General features: G+C 40.8%; 2 protein-coding genes across 3 annotated transcripts in view; both read right to left on the bottom strand.

The window, feature by feature from the left end:
* LOC135493560 (zeta-sarcoglycan-like) overlaps positions 1–16001 on the bottom strand; it is a 101779-nt gene that overhangs the window by 33532 nt on the left and 52246 nt on the right. The window lies entirely within an intron of this gene.
* On the bottom strand, positions 9455–14661 carry LOC135493501 (uncharacterized). The gene is made up of 4 exons (XM_064780879.1): positions 11911–14661; positions 11592–11754; positions 10802–10929; positions 9455–10469 (listed from the first exon to the last, which is right to left on the bottom strand). The coding sequence occupies exons 1-4, from the start codon at positions 14113–14115 to the stop codon at positions 10149–10151; spliced, it is 2817 nt and encodes a 938-aa protein (XP_064636949.1). The 5' UTR covers positions 14116–14661; the 3' UTR covers positions 9455–10148.

Here is a 16001-nt window from a genome sequence, read left to right on the forward strand (position 1 = left end):
CTGGAGTCATGGCCTTTAAAGGATTACGAGACACACAGTTGAAATTTAGTCTCAATTTGTTATGTGATAACCCTTGTCAATGAATTTATGGTGAATATTAATCTTTGAAGAATACATCCACTTCTCTAGCAAATGTTCCTCAGGTTAAAACTTCAGATACCCATCTTTAAGAAAATATACTCTATTATCTTGATAACTTCGATATTTATCACACTTTGTACCTGCAGTGATTAGAGCAAGTCGCCGGCGCTAATGGGGAGGAAGCCGGGGCGAATTCATTGACATGAGCCGTCGCTCAGGAAATGAGTGATGATGTCAATCTCATCGTCCTATTTGCGGAGCGGAAATCGGCCATGATATCTCCCGGATTAAACCATGTCTTGATCACCACGCTTCTACTTCTTCGAACGCGACTATACCCAAGTCGATGTGTTAAACCTGTTATACAGGGTTAGTTGATACGGCCACAGATGGCAGCACGTGAGTCGCTCTCCAATTTTTGATTTTCGTGGAGGTAAAGAATTGTTGTTTACTCGGCGGCCATTACTACAGCTGATCAGAAATCTTAAGAAATCTTAAGAAAATGAAGGAGTCTCTTCAAGTTTGCATTCTTTTTTACGTGAAGACAATACTTTCCCGTAAGAATGAGGCATTAGAGAATGTGCCATGCTCTCAAGGATCGTCTAGGAGGCGTTGTGTAAATTGTGTAAAAACCGCGATAGGCTACTTCCGATACATCTGAGCATGCGCAGTTTTTTATTTTCCGTGACGCAGCGTGTGGCAGTGTAGAATTCCACTTCAACCGCGCAATCGATAGTAGAGCCACCTACCGCCGTACACAAAACTACAGTTATATCCGGCTCTATTCTCGTTCCATTACAGGAACACCGGGTCTATCAACACCGAGCTTAATAGGTGCGGTGCTGATACGGCGATGCTCTCCGTATTTAATAGATCCGGTGTTATTTATGTCCGTGTTTATTAGACTCGTTGTTCCTGTAATGGAACACGAATAGAGCCGGACAGACACCGTACATTTCTGTAGTGGAACTCCAACTATTGTTCGGATTTCTTTGAAGTCTTTTTTTTATTGATCCTCGCCTCAAAATCAAACAGAATTTTAGAGGTTCAGCATTCTCAATGCCGAAATAAAAAAATGTCTTCAACAAAGTTCAATGGCCATTTTGAGGATCCCCAGAACAGGCCATATTTTGTTTCTGGATATTTCTCATTCATTCTTGGCACATGATCGAGCAGATGAATGAATGAATGAAAAGCATTTATAGGCGGCGCCTTTCCAAGAGCCTGATCAAGGCGCCACCCCGTTCAAAAAGGAAAACATCATTCAGAGAAGTGCTTCTTAAAAAGCCACGTCTTTAGCTGAAGTTTGAAACTGGTGATATTTTGGCATGCCTTGACGTGGCCAGGGAGGGCGTTCCAAAGAACAGGTGCACAAGACGAGAGACTCCGGTCGCCTAGCCGAGTTCGGGTTCTTTTGACGGAGACCCGATCAAGCCCAGAATACCGCGTCTCTCGTCGGCCAGGTGCAGCACTCAAAAACCCATCGAAATATTGTGGTGCAAGACCGCTATAGATCTTATAAGCAGTCAGCGAGATCTTGTACTCGATCCTTGACCTAACAGGGAGCCAGTGCAATTGCCGAAGGGCAGGGGTTATGTGCGCAGATTTCCTAAGACGGAGGACAATCCTGGCAGCCCAATTCTGAATACGCTGGAGTGGAGCAATGGTACTTTCATGGAGACCATACAGAATGCCATTATTGCAATCTAACGGGGAGCTGACCAACGCACAAACCAAACGCTCTGCGCTAGCTTGATCGAGGTACTTTCTTACACGACCGATGTTGTAAAGGCTTGCACTAGCTGCCCTGCAGATGGAGGAGACCTGTTTCTTCATGGTCATATTTTTATCCAGCCAAACGCCCAAGTCCTTCACACAATCCGATTCATGAATGTCCTGACCGCCAACCACAATGGACGAAATAGAGCCAGTCCTTCTGGAGGACACAAAGTTTGCCATGTCGGTCTTAGGTGCGTTTAGAGCAAGTTTATTGTCCATTAACCAATCTCCAATGTCACTGATGCAGTCCTCTGCGTGAGAGAGTACCTGAGCACCGTCCTCCTTGTCACCACAGCGAAAGCTGTCCATCAGCTGATTATCATCAGCGTACATCTCAAAGGTGATCCTCTTCTCACGGATCAGGTCACCAAGGGGAAGCGTGTATATAGTGAACAGGATCGGCCCCAAAACTGAGCCTTGCGGGACACCGTACCTCAGCTCGACACTATCTGACACACAACCATTTACTGAAACAGATACCTGTCGCTGTTGAAGGTATGAAGCAAACCAGTTCAAGGCTTGAGACGTCAAACCTATTCTGTCATGCAGCCTGGCGAGTAAGATCTCATGATCAACAGTGTCAAATGCGGCTGACATATCGAGGAGAACTAGAAACGCTTCATGACCTTCGTCCATGCATGACAGAATGTTGTCGACGACCTTTAACAGGACCGTTTCCGTACTGTGACCCTCGCGGTAACCCGATTGGTTCGGGTCGTAGAGCCCATGAGTAGACATATGTTCCTTCAGACGTGAAACCACGATCCTCTCAATCAGTTTTGACAAGTACGATAGGTTGACACCAAATAAGTCATGAACCAGTCTTTCATAGGTCATTTTAGTATACCCATTGCGTGACATTTCTAATACTCTCAACCAATACTTGAGGCACTGAACTCGCGACTCGCATACCATCTTGAACCTGCCACAATCACCCATCACTGCTAAGTTGTGCGAGTGTTAAGGTACCTTCAAATGACGTTTACAACAGTAATATTGCACCCTCTCAATACATCCAAACTCCTTATGCCCCCAAACTTCACTTACATATAAAAGGATCGGCTTGATCTTCGAGTCGAAAACTTTTAAAAAACATATTCTTTCACAATGTTCCAAATCTGTACAAAGAACTGAAAAGAATAACCGAATCCCTCTTGCCCTTCCTTCTCTGCTCTATGACTCACCATACTATTTTCGGACAGACCCGGTGTAAACTTAACACCAAAGTAGATCAATTAATTTACAACCTCTAACTCCTGCCCCTCGCAAAACCATCGTTCGTCTGCTGCTAACCTACCCCCTTTAATCATAATAACCTGAATACCTTATCCAGATTGGTCTAGAGATAAACCGTACAGAGCGGAAAATGTCCAAATTCAATGCACTACGTCAATGTACACAATTGCATACAAAAAATATTTTGTTACCATGGTTACTAAAATGAAAAGATCCTGTTTGTTTTGGAGGTGAAAGCTGATCACAGGCACTTGTAAATAAGAGCACAGCCCCACAGGTACTGACAACACACGTAAAAGAATGAAAGGTAATGCACTGTACATTAGGCGATCCAGATTTGCAAGAAGATTACAAAGTCATCGCAAAAGATTTTTTCAAAACTCCAACTGTGTTGCCTGTTGAGAATATTCTATTCTATCAGCAGTAAATTTTAATATCTAACCATTCGCCGAAAATTGGAAAACTTTCAGAAACTTTGATAACCTACCGTTCATCTGGCGGTCAGCCAATGTTTTAGCGTGTATATGCGTTATTGAGCAATTTATAATGTCAGATAGACCTTGTTAATTCTCAGATGACGATATGGTGTTTTAGAAGCGCCCCTATGTCCTGGTGTAAAAGGAATGGACTTCCTAGGAATGCTGGACCCCATACAATAGCTGTGTATTGTCAACCAATGTGGTTAATGGTTTGATTAGGATTAGCTACATAATCTTCAACAAAGGAACTCGGCGACTCTATTCACTTCAACAAAAGGACCGGACTTAGATTCCGGGGGGACTTGCATTTCTTTTACCCCGGAGTTCTATGTTCGCAGGTTCTCTACGGTGAAATAGCCGATTGATGTTTTTCTACGGAGATCTGCTATGGAAAATGGCTGGGATGATGTTGGCACTTGATCACAGCAGAGGCTAATCGATTTCAAGTTTGAGTTAGGGCAAGGGCAAGGGTCAGGGCTAGGGCCAGCCAGGGTAGCCGGTTATGGTTAGGGATACGTTAGGGTGAGGGTTTTCCCACCGTTCTTTTGTCCCTGAGGTTTCGCGGAGCGATACTTGGGGAGCATCGGACCCGGGGAACATAGACCCAGGGGTATATGCTCCCCGGGGTACATTCTATAGAATCCGGGAATTTCTTATATGCACCCGCCCATGTGACCTTTCTTTTTTAAACGTGAGTAGATATCGTTATCGTCAATATGTTGCTTTACATCGCAAGTACATGGCAGTGCTTTCTTGGGCACATTTTAAAACAGTTAAGTACATGTAATCATTTAGTTTTTCTAACAACTGGTACAAATTATCAGAATTCGTGGTGCTATTTGTTAACGTTGTGGACGTTTCCTGTATCATCTCTTAATCATGTTACCTTTGATCAGGTCTAACATAAAATTTCGCTTTCCGCACTGTTTATATCAGCACCATGTGAATGTCTGTCTATGATGCTAAATCCCAAAACCATGGTCCAAAAACCATTCCGACCAGTCAAATCCGAATTTTTGTTACCCCTTCCTTAAGCTAAAGCTAAAATCCATAGTTACTGACGTTATTTATTGTCATTCCGTCTTTCTTACTTCACTACTCTAACTGTATAGCGTAGCAGGTAAGACGCAATGGCAGCTGGCCTCAGCGGATCAACGCGCCGATATACTACAACTGATAAAAGCTATTGATCGCAACAGATGTCGAGTGTGTGTCTAGTACGAGTATCTGATTGACTAATTAGGAATTTGAGAATGTAGCAGAAAGAAAGCTACACGTAACAACTTCTCAGGCGCTTAGCGAGTATTTCAGGAGCGTTTCCTGGTTCCTGTAAGGCTATTTGTCTCAACGACCACTTGTTATGGCAAAGGCTAATGTTTGTTTTCTTAGGTCTTCGAGATGTGTCTGTAAGTCACGGGTTGTACATCCTGAATGTGTTCTACGCATTCTGATGGACAGCGATAACCACATTAATCGACCATTACAAATCTCATTGTCAGTCTCTAATGTTTATTTTGATAAGGTTTTTTTTTACCAACCTGATTCATAATGTGAAGGCAGTGCAGTACCTTCAGAAAGTAGTCAGGAAAACAGGAACCGACAATCAGTCTCGAAGCCAGTCTCCTCCCTCCAGTATCGACTCCCCCGGCGGAACATTGGTTTCGTTTACAGTTTACATCATAACTGAAGATTGGACACACGGCTTTACCAGTCTGATGGATTTTGAGATCATCCCAGAACTGAATGATGCCTTGAGCGATGAAACTTTCTCATCCTCTTTGAATTACCTCTTCCCCCTTCAAACTGACTAATTGATGAAAATGCTGTGCATGGCATCAGCACTTTAAATTGATAACGCCAGAAAATGGGAAAAAGACGAAATGTTAGCATGGGAATGCTTGGCCCCCCCTACCCAAAAATTAATCTCTAATGGCACCAAGTAATTTCAAAATGGTCATAAATCGGTATGTATACTTTGAAGACTATAAGGCGGCACTTAGGCGAGGTCAATAGAGTTTTCTAGGGGTGAGATTTGATGTGTTGCGCCACACATTTGCACTAGCATTTTTTAGCGTCATGGATCTCTAGATCTGTGTTTGAAAGCAAGCATGCTGGGGCAGCTAGGATCCATATGTCATAGTGAAGTAAAATTATGGAGTATAGACATGAATACTTGTAACTTTACAAATTGACTCCACACCTATTGAAAAGTGTTAGCGGTAAACTGAAATGTTGGCTTTGTACTGTTTTTTCATTTTGTTGCAGAAGACAATACATTTCTGAGCCTACACTTATTGATAACAGTATCGATTGTCATCGTATCGATTATCAGATCAATCACTCCGTCAAGTCACCATCTCGTACACTTCGCGTTCCTTCGCTATACTAGCTCTAACGGGTTATAGCAGAATGGAAGACTTTTACTTCACGAGTTCTTTCGTCACTCATCAGTGCTGCCTGAGATGTTTAGGATAACTAAAGCTGACATTTTTGTTGCCCGATCAACGAGTTCTTGCTTTTTAGTAAGATATCGAGCAACTATATTATGGAGATCTGGTACCCTTCCTTGGCCGGCTGAAGATTATTTAGGACAGAAGCCAGTTCAGCAGTCGCACTTCGTTAGTTCGTAGGAAATGAACACACCGTATGGATGCACAAACGATCGCCAAAACCTCAGAAAAGATTACTTTGAAATAGCATAGCATATCCCACTATTATGAACATGATCTACGTCAAGCTTAAAGCGTCATTGCCACTAAGTTCTAACTTCTGCTCTTTGTAAATAACTGGAAATGAATAAAACCCCGCATGACAAGACGTTTTAACTCATGTGTTTGCTTGACACCTGGCCCAGTATCAATTCGAGTGCACCCAAGTGTAGAAAATGGTGTAAAACCATCTAGATACTTGAGAAGTAGAAAATGTCCCCTCGGAAACACGTCCGGCCCTATCAAATTCTGACCGATCATGATATCTTGTTCTGTATTGGCCATGACTGTCAGTCAGGAAACACGTCCGGCCCTATCAAATTCTGACCGATCATGATATCTTGTTCTGTATTGGCCATGACTGTCAGTCAGGAAACACGTCCGGCCCTATCAAATTCTGACCGTTCATGGTATCTCGCTCTATATTGGCCATTACTGTCATTACATCAGAGTCTAAAAGCGCATACACTCTAAGAACTATTTTATCATTAATAGTAAAATTGTTACTATTTAATGGATTAATATTGCACCCACATAGAAGTAGTAATTTTTACTACTTCAAAGTAGTTAAGATGTTTAACCAAATAAATGGTAACTTTTTCTACAATTAAATAGTAATTATTTTACTGTTTTTGATAGTTATTTTTGATAGTTAACTATTCCTGGTGGTTTTGGTTGAACACTCCTCTACTGCTGTAGAACCACATAAATAGTTAAATTTTTACTATTTCTGAGAGTTGTTGTTGCCATTACTATTCCTTGGTGGTAATATCCGTGGGCCGTATTTTGGGGCAGGAAAACATGATTCTGCTGCATTTTTGTATCCAACAGTCAAAACAAGCATGCCATTGGACGCCAGTCTAGTTACTTTAGTCACTTCCATCCTGCCCTCACCTAGATGGAGACGCCACAAGACATCCAGCTGAATCTATAGTCTGTCCACAACAGGAAGAAAAGAGTATTTTAATTTTAACAACAATTTAAAATTTATTCAATAAGAAACATCAACTGCAGTGTACTACCACATATCACATAGTTTGAATCATAGTGTATTACAACAGTAAGTACCAATGCTTCCACCCCCCCCCCCCCCATATCACTGTAATAAAAGCAATGGAATGTATACATAAGTATAAATACACAAATTGCGCTCCCTCTCTGAATAGAAATTCATTGGCCCATGTCAGTTTCAAGTATTTGCTTGACAGCATAACAATTCAAATAACAAAAAAAGATTTATATCACAAAACACCTTGTACTAAACAACATACAATTTAATGTCCACCTATGGATATAAATTATAACAAGGTAATGTACATGTATATGAATGAATATCAATAACAGTGATAATATGTGCAATATTAATCTCTTCATTACACGGGTAATTTTGTCCTTTCCTCGCCTAGACCCCCCCCCCCCCCAGAATATAGTTTTTTTTTCTCCATATATCTTAAAAAAAGAATGTGTCCTATATCATATAAATCAGTGTATCAAGACTTCTTGATAAAATACATGCTTACCATTTTTCATACATGTACATTTTGAATTTATGTATACACCCACAAGAGATATTATTTTTTCTATATTGGACAAAATGGATGAAAAGTACCATTGCAATATGATCACAAAGTTGGGCAATATCACTTGATTAAAGATATTACACTGAAACCAGTACTAACATTCTCTCCAAACACAATATGACTAGAGTCGAATAAAACTTCACAATTTTAGCCCCCCTGTGATTTGGCAACAAATATTAAAAGTGGATATGAACACAGTGGAGATCGAGATTGGCATTTCAAATTTTCATGGTGATTAAGATTATTTTGACAGATTTTGGCACAAATTAGATACTAGTATTAGGAATACACTGCCATCAGTTTTCATATGATATTGACAAAATACGGTTATTAAAGATGGTTGCCCGTATCCCAGAAGGTAAGTCAAAGTGCGATAATTTTTGGTATGTCAAATTAAGTGGTCATAAGACATCCACACACAAAGTTTCAACTTTCTAGATTCAAGAGTAAGTAAATAGCCACCATTGTTGACAGACCGATAGACAATATTATGAGCCAAAAAACAACATCATTGACAATGGGAATAAAGTACTACCCGATTGTACCAACATTAAGACATCACTGCCATAAATCAAACAATGAACATTTTACATGTTTTTACAGGTCCTCTACCTTTTTGAAATCAACTCAATCTGCATGAAATCTCACAGTCAAAGGGAGTTAACTGTTCTTTCCGTAGAGCCAAAGTCAGAGCCATACTATAGATCTATACACTTGATTGGGAACATCGATCATTTACAAAAAAGTTAACATGCCAATTCATCTCATTGGAAAATACATTTTCGGAAGATTCTTCTGCTAACTTTTGGAAGACTTTTTCTTTCCAATGGTATGCTTTACTTTTCGATGAGACCATGAGAAAAGCAATAAAATAGAGTGGCAAAATTTATGTAAATCTTGTTCCCAATTAAAAGTATGGATCTATATTTACTGGTATACACTCCAAGGCAGTGCACATTGCACATAAGAAACATCTGATTTGAGATACTGCATATCTTAAGGAACCACTAACATTTTCTCAAAGAACTTACTTGTTGTGTTAGAAAACTGCCAAAGTACCAAAAAGTAGCATCCTGGGCCCAAAGCCAACAAATTTTTATAGCATGTTTCTTACCAGTAATAGGACCTTGCAAAATTCCAAATGTGCTTAAATAATGAGATTCCAATGATCACCTGTGATAGGGTTGTTGTAAATCTAAGATTTTTTCTCACAGTTCTTTATCTAGCAAAACTGCCACTGGCAGGATGAAATGGTCCATGAATCATGTGCTCACGTGTGTGTTCAAATAGATTCAGCTGACTTTGACCTCTGTGACCTTGAAAATAAGGTCAAATAAGAAACCCATTAGTTCTGAGATGCACCCTTGCTAATGTACCTACCATCAAAATTTCGTGAAAATCTGACCAATTAAACATTTTAACTTTGGACCTTTGCCCCCCCCTGGTGGCAAAACAGTGAACTATAAAAGACCCCAGTTTGGTCCATGAGTAGGGGTCACCAAGGGGTACATTTGTACCAAGTTAGGAATCTGTAGCTAAAGCAGTTACAAAACATGCTGTCTTGCAAAATGGCAGTGCCATAGAAAACGTTTATCCCATGCCCGATGTCAGTGAAATCCAGTGCACAAAGTCACGTTTTGTCGTATCAAAACATAATTATTCCACAAAACCAGCCGAAATTGGCGCAAATGTAGCCCACAACTGTTTTCGAAGCACGACTGATGGTTTATGATAGCCCCAACGCCAGTGATTGCATATTCAAAGACAATAAACGACCGGGGAAATCCGACTGAAACAGCGGTCAGTCCGGCCATGAGATAAAAATACCAGATACCACACGTGCGAATCCAGACTTGCATTGTTGAAACAGTGTTGCAGCCGAAATCAAACTTCTTGCCCAAATTTTCACTAAAAATGATCGAAAGAAATTTACATACACAAAACCACTCGAGTGGGATTTCTGAGGTATCAGACTACACCCCGAGTGATGGTCTTTGGCTGGAAACCCCCGAGAACGCATATTGACCTCTGTGACCTTGAAAAGTAGGTCAAATCAAAAACCAGTTGCTTATTTGATGCAACATCACATTTACTTGTCAACATTGAAATAATTCCTTAAACTCGTCACATCCTGCAGTCTCGGGGGTTTCCAGCCAAAGACCATCACTCGGGGTGTAGTCCGATACCTCGGAAATCCCACTCGAGTGGTTTTGTGTATTTACCTCTGTGACCTTGAAAAGTAGGTCAGATCAAAAACCAGTTGCTTATTTGATGCAACATCATATTTACTTGGCAACATTGAAATAATTCCTTAAACTCGTCACATTCTTACTGATGGCTGTTTGCCCCTTTCTGACAGGCACTTGGTAAACCAAATCCTGCAGAAACTCCCAAACAATGTGACAGCTTGCTGGATAAGCGATGTCCAGAACAAAGAAAAGCTTGAAGCAGCAGTCAACTGCTTTCAACAGAGATGTCTGCTCCACTGCATTGCGCTCAACAATAACAAATGATTGAGTTGGTTTATGGCGATCCCCAAGAGCTAGAATGAATGGTTGGACCTCTCCCTCTACAGTGTCGAGGAAGGCTGCTATGTTTGTTGTTGCCTGCAAGTACAATTCAAGATAAAAAATCAAGCATCATGTCTTGTTTTCCATTGCATTAATTCCGTATCATATTACAAACAAACAATAATGTAAAACATCAGATGAAACATTAAAAATCAGAATCAGAAATAAGAAATAATCACAAATAATCCTGTGAACTGATCAGAAGTTACAACCCCATTAAAGTGTAAGGAGATAATGATCAGTAGCAAATATAACTCCTGAGTGAATTACACACAACACCAGGTTCATTAATACTTCCGAGTCCAATTTTCTTTATATAGCATACATGTAGCAGGCACAAGGCATGTATGCCTACAACAGATATTTACCTGTTTGAACCTGATGAAAGCATTGGCTGCTTCCAAGTTTGATGGTCTATGTACCACATTTGATGACTTTATTGGCTTTGGTGGTAGTATGTGTGGCAACAGTTGGAGGGCCACCACACTTTCTTCATCTAAAAATAAAAGATGAGATAAATAATAAAATATGTTGTCCTTCATAATGGACCAGGGCTTGTCTGTTCAAAGCTTTGCTGGCTGCTAATGGTGGTAAGGTGGCCGCTAAGCATCAGTTTTCTTAGCGTGCTGCCATGCCAAGTTTGTGCCATTAAGCTGAGCGGTCGCTATGTCACTGCTATGTAAGTTGAATCACAAGGCCTCCGCCATGGGGTGCCACTAAGTCTTAGCAGCACCTCAAGGGTGACCCTAATATAGTGATAGCGGTCACTAAAACTAAGCGGTTACGAAACTAAACCAAGCATGGAACAACCGTGTCGTGGAGTGTGGTCGTTTTGTGTAAGGCATTATGTTTGTAATCCCAATGTCGTGGGTTCAATTCCCGTCACTGCCAGCATATGGCAGCAAGTGTCAAGAGAGGGTATATGCATAACCTGTTGTGGACTCCCTCCTATGGCCAGTAAATATTACAGTAATACAGCAATCACTCACTTCATTAGAATGAATGCCAAGAGAGAGAGAGATGAACATTCTGTTGGTACTATGATAGCATTTACTTTGAAATTATAAAAATTGTTTTGTAGTGATGTGAATGAACAACAATTACCTTCATTCAGGACGTCTTTGACACCTAACTTCTCACGCCAATTGCCATGCTTACCAGCTGAGGCATATGTAATGATCCGTTTGCCAAAAAAGCCATCCCAGAGTTTGGTGAGTTGGCTACCATTTTCGAATAAACAATCATAATCCTGTTCAATCTGAAAAAGATGAAATAAATCAACAACTGACATGAAAATGATTTTCGAATGAGTTTTACAAGTCTAATGAATACCTAATAATGCCTTTCATGTTGACAAGGGCAGGATCACACCAGGAATGAAGCTATTCTGATACGTGTCGTCCTTGAATGACTTAAGAGCATGGAAGGTATGGTAGTCCACTAGTTCATAACATGTCACGCATCTGTATTTTCCGACAGTCTGACTCTCTGCATGTTCTTTGAGTGCATACGCATGTAAGTGGTCATCGAACCACAGGGTCTCCCACTCATGCACAAAGAGGTAGACCAGGAAATGGTCTCTAATGAAGACATTTTTGATCTCGCCAAACACGACATTGCCACAATCTGAATCAACATCAATGGCTACCATCATACCAGGGCGATATTCAATACCATTGAATTCTGCAGAGCTTGATACAAACAGTTCCTCATCAATCAGTGCACCAGTTTCATCAGTGATAACATCAGCATTGGGTCTGAAGTTGGATACCTTCTGGAAAGATCCCTTTCCAGTTTTGACAGGCTTCTGTGTTAACAGTTTTCCTTTGAAGCAAAGGTCAGACAACGTCAACTGATGACGTAGGGCCATGGTTTTGCAGATGTTCTTGTAATTACAGCATATGTGGGATATCTGTTTGAAGTAATTGTGCTTTGCTTCGAATCGAAGACTGGAGAATCTGATCAAGGGTCCTATTGCTTCTATAGCTGATGGATAGTGTAGCATATGATGATGCTTGGGAAGGAGATGCTTATCAGGGAAGATTGACAGATAATGTTCATGGTGATCTTGGATAAGTTGACCAAGCAAGTCAGTTTCTCCTTTGGCAATTTGAGGAGAAAAGATGATGTCCATGCAGCGGAGAAGACGGAGAATCAGTTCAAGATGTTCATCATTCTCTGGAATTATGTCCCCAACCAGAATGGGGAGGTGTCTGATGAGGAAGGCGGTTTGCACTGCCTTTTGTCCAGTGGCATTCATGGTTTTTTTTAATGAATTATCTGTGATGATATTTGGCTTGTTCTTATCCTCACAAAATCCGTAGTCAAAACTAGTCAATCTAGTGTTGATTGTATCGAGAGTGATGCGGCCTTGGTCAATCCAAGATTTCAGAACCAATTTGACCTCAATCAAGCAGACTCCTTCCAACAAATCATGCATTATATCAAACACATAGTTGTCAACAACATGGAAACTGCTGAGAGTATTAAGAGGGCAGTTTCTCTTTATCCCCGTCTCAGAAACATTGTTGGTTGCGACATCTTCATCATATGAGGCCCGTGTGCGGCGCAATTCACTCTCTTCCCTGGTGGCAGTATGGGCGGCATCTCTATGCATGCTGCAATAACGGCATGGAAAATTTGCAGTGAAGCTTTCAGCAAAACCAAAAAGTGTGTGGAGTCCAAGATTGTCCCCAGTCGTCTGTCCGAGGGCAATTCGAACTTTCAGAGTTGATGAGGTGTCATCACCATTCTGAACTGTAAGTCCTTCCAACTCAAGGCTCTTCAGGTCTGGTAGTATATGGTCAACAATAGCATCTATGCCATAGTGTTTGATGTCCTCAGATCGGGCAACAGCCAACAGAAATATATTATCTAAACATGATAGGTATGCAGGGTGGAAATTCTTTATAATGAAGTAAAACATTCCCAATTTATGAGTCCCGTTTCCTCGTAATGGATTAGTCGTCTCGAGCTCGTCAAAGTACAAAAGAATGTTCACGCAGTCCTGATGGCCGAGGCATGGATGACACTTGTAGAACTTGTAGAACTCCCCGTCCTTGAAGTCCTTCAGGTCATCATCAGCTGTTGCTGACCTGTACTGCTCTATGCTATCAAGCACACCATCTTGGTTGAGGACAGCACGTAAAACATCTTTGATTGGTATGTACTGGAAACTATCGTGTGTCTGGCTTTGTCGAACACCTCCAGTGGCTGCATCACGCTTTGGATTGAAGGCTACACCAAGTGGAATTGATACAGGGGGAATGTACGTACCTTTATCTGCGAAATATTTTTCCTGCTTATATTGACTTTCAAAACCCGCGAATGGAGAACAAGAGTCTTTGAAAATCTTCTTCAGATGTTGAACTTTTTCACCTTCCAATTCTACACCAGTCTCCTCCATCACACGCAGCGTTTCATTCTCTAGCATTCCAACGATCTCACTGAACATCTCTGAGGTACATTCAATAATATTTTGTAAAGAGGATAATGGGACATTTGATTTGGCTTTCATTTTACTAACAAAATTGGCAGCAATGACATGAAGGTCGACCGTAACAGATTCACTTCTACTCTGAGGCTGGGGTGTGTTTTGCTCATAACCATGAATGCTTTCTCCTGGATCATCTCCATCTGACACTTCATCATCAACGGTATTGTCTAAGGGGGAAACCTCCATTGGGCATTCACCAACATCATGGCTTGCAGTGTCAAGTGAAAGAACATGCTTAAGTAGATGTCTTTTATACGGCCAATGGGTACTAAATGTCCGCTGACATCCATCTTCAGCACAGGCAAAATAATCACTCGAATATACTATCGCATGGTCTGTCCGCAAATGATAAAAAAGGGGTTGAAGTCCTTGAAAAGTATTGGAACAAACAAAACAGGTAAAATGATGACTACTGGTTTCCATAGTATAAACAGTCTACAGGCTTACCTGTAAATGTAATGAGATTAGTTGTTTGAGTTTCAGCCGAATTCCTATCCTTGGCACTAGCTCCCTTAGGGTGACGTCGTCTAACAAAATTGCAACTTCTTCATCAATACCTTGTTCTGAAATGCATGAAATGAGAGATATTTTAAGCATACTTTAAAACTTGATAATTTACAGTTAATAAACATAACATCCGAGATCATGAGATGCAATGAAGTTTGCAATTGAGATGTCTACTCTCAATTTTACAACGTGTACAGTGTGTGGTATGGTCAATGGTTGGTGGAACACCACTTCCTTACAATGTAAATTAGACACAAGGACAAAGCCCTGTTTGAAATTGTCGACCGCCACCGGTCGATCATGTTACCTGTACCGATACATATTATGGTCACATGCATGACCATGCACGCATGATGACCAAGCCAAGAGGCATGAAAGGTCCTAGTAGTAAATAGTATTCAGGATGATCTAGGAAATGGTGGGATATTATACATGTACATTACTACATGTAGAGTCCATTGAATTGATATTAAGGACAAGATCAGGACTGCATTGTCTTGACTTTAGACTGAATGTTTTTTTAGGTCTTGGGCCCAACATGACGACAAGAATTTGGTTATCAAAAACACCCTGTGGAATCAACTGCAACCTCTCCGAGCACCTCCTGCCTCACCGAGAAAATGGCCAACAAAGCAAATCTAGTCTCGGACTGTGGGGTGAGAAAGGCCTTATTATGTTCACCAGATTTCAGTGTTTCCACTCAATAGACTATAGATAGACCGCAACTTTTCAGTAATGTGAGATTGTAGAACTAGAATATCATTGACATTGAAGGACGTATGTTCAATGTATAATTATGGATTTATTTGACCGATTGATATGGGAATGCACTTGACACTTCTCTCGCCATGTTCTCTCGACCAAGATACAGCGTGTGAGGTCATGATGTATATCCCTCCTTATGTTTGAAATGAAAGTCCTCAAGTATAATGTTCAGTCCTATGCAACACCAGTCTTTTAGAATCAAAATATCACTCAGTATGCAAATTACTATTGAGAATTCACAAAATAACTTGAATGAAATTACAATTGTCCAGAATATAACCAGGAATAAAGAACAGGCACAATTGTCCTCAAATACAGACCTCAAAACCTGGAGGTTGCTTTTAAAACGCAATTAACCATAAACGAGTCTCAAAACACAGCTACATGTAGACCATCTGAACCATGAGAACACACAAACTATAACAGAGTCAGGGTAGACAACCTGAACTCTGAGCTCAGTACAGGGTATTATTCTGACCCTAGATCTATAGTACTGGCTTACACGTGTATATATATCGCAAGTATTAAAATAAACGTTTATCTAGCATTGAGTATCGATACGTTTCGTTTGAACGAGTGTCAGTTGATTACACAAAATCGTTGAGATACGCCGGCGTTTTCCTGTCTCAATTTGAGCGTCAGGGCGGTTCATCCCTTGCGGCTGCCGGTATGATTGGATTTCCTAGACGTTGTTCCACGATTTTTCGTCTCTATCTCCGGTTGTTGACTAAGCCCAGTGGCTGTTGTATCTCTGTCAATAACATGTCAGGGTGTCACTGGCATGACCATGATGACTGGTC

The sequence above is a fragment of the Lineus longissimus genome, chromosome 9 (genome assembly GCF_910592395.1).
Source record: "Lineus longissimus chromosome 9, tnLinLong1.2, whole genome shotgun sequence".
Lineage (NCBI taxonomy): Eukaryota > Metazoa > Nemertea > Pilidiophora > Heteronemertea > Lineidae > Lineus > Lineus longissimus.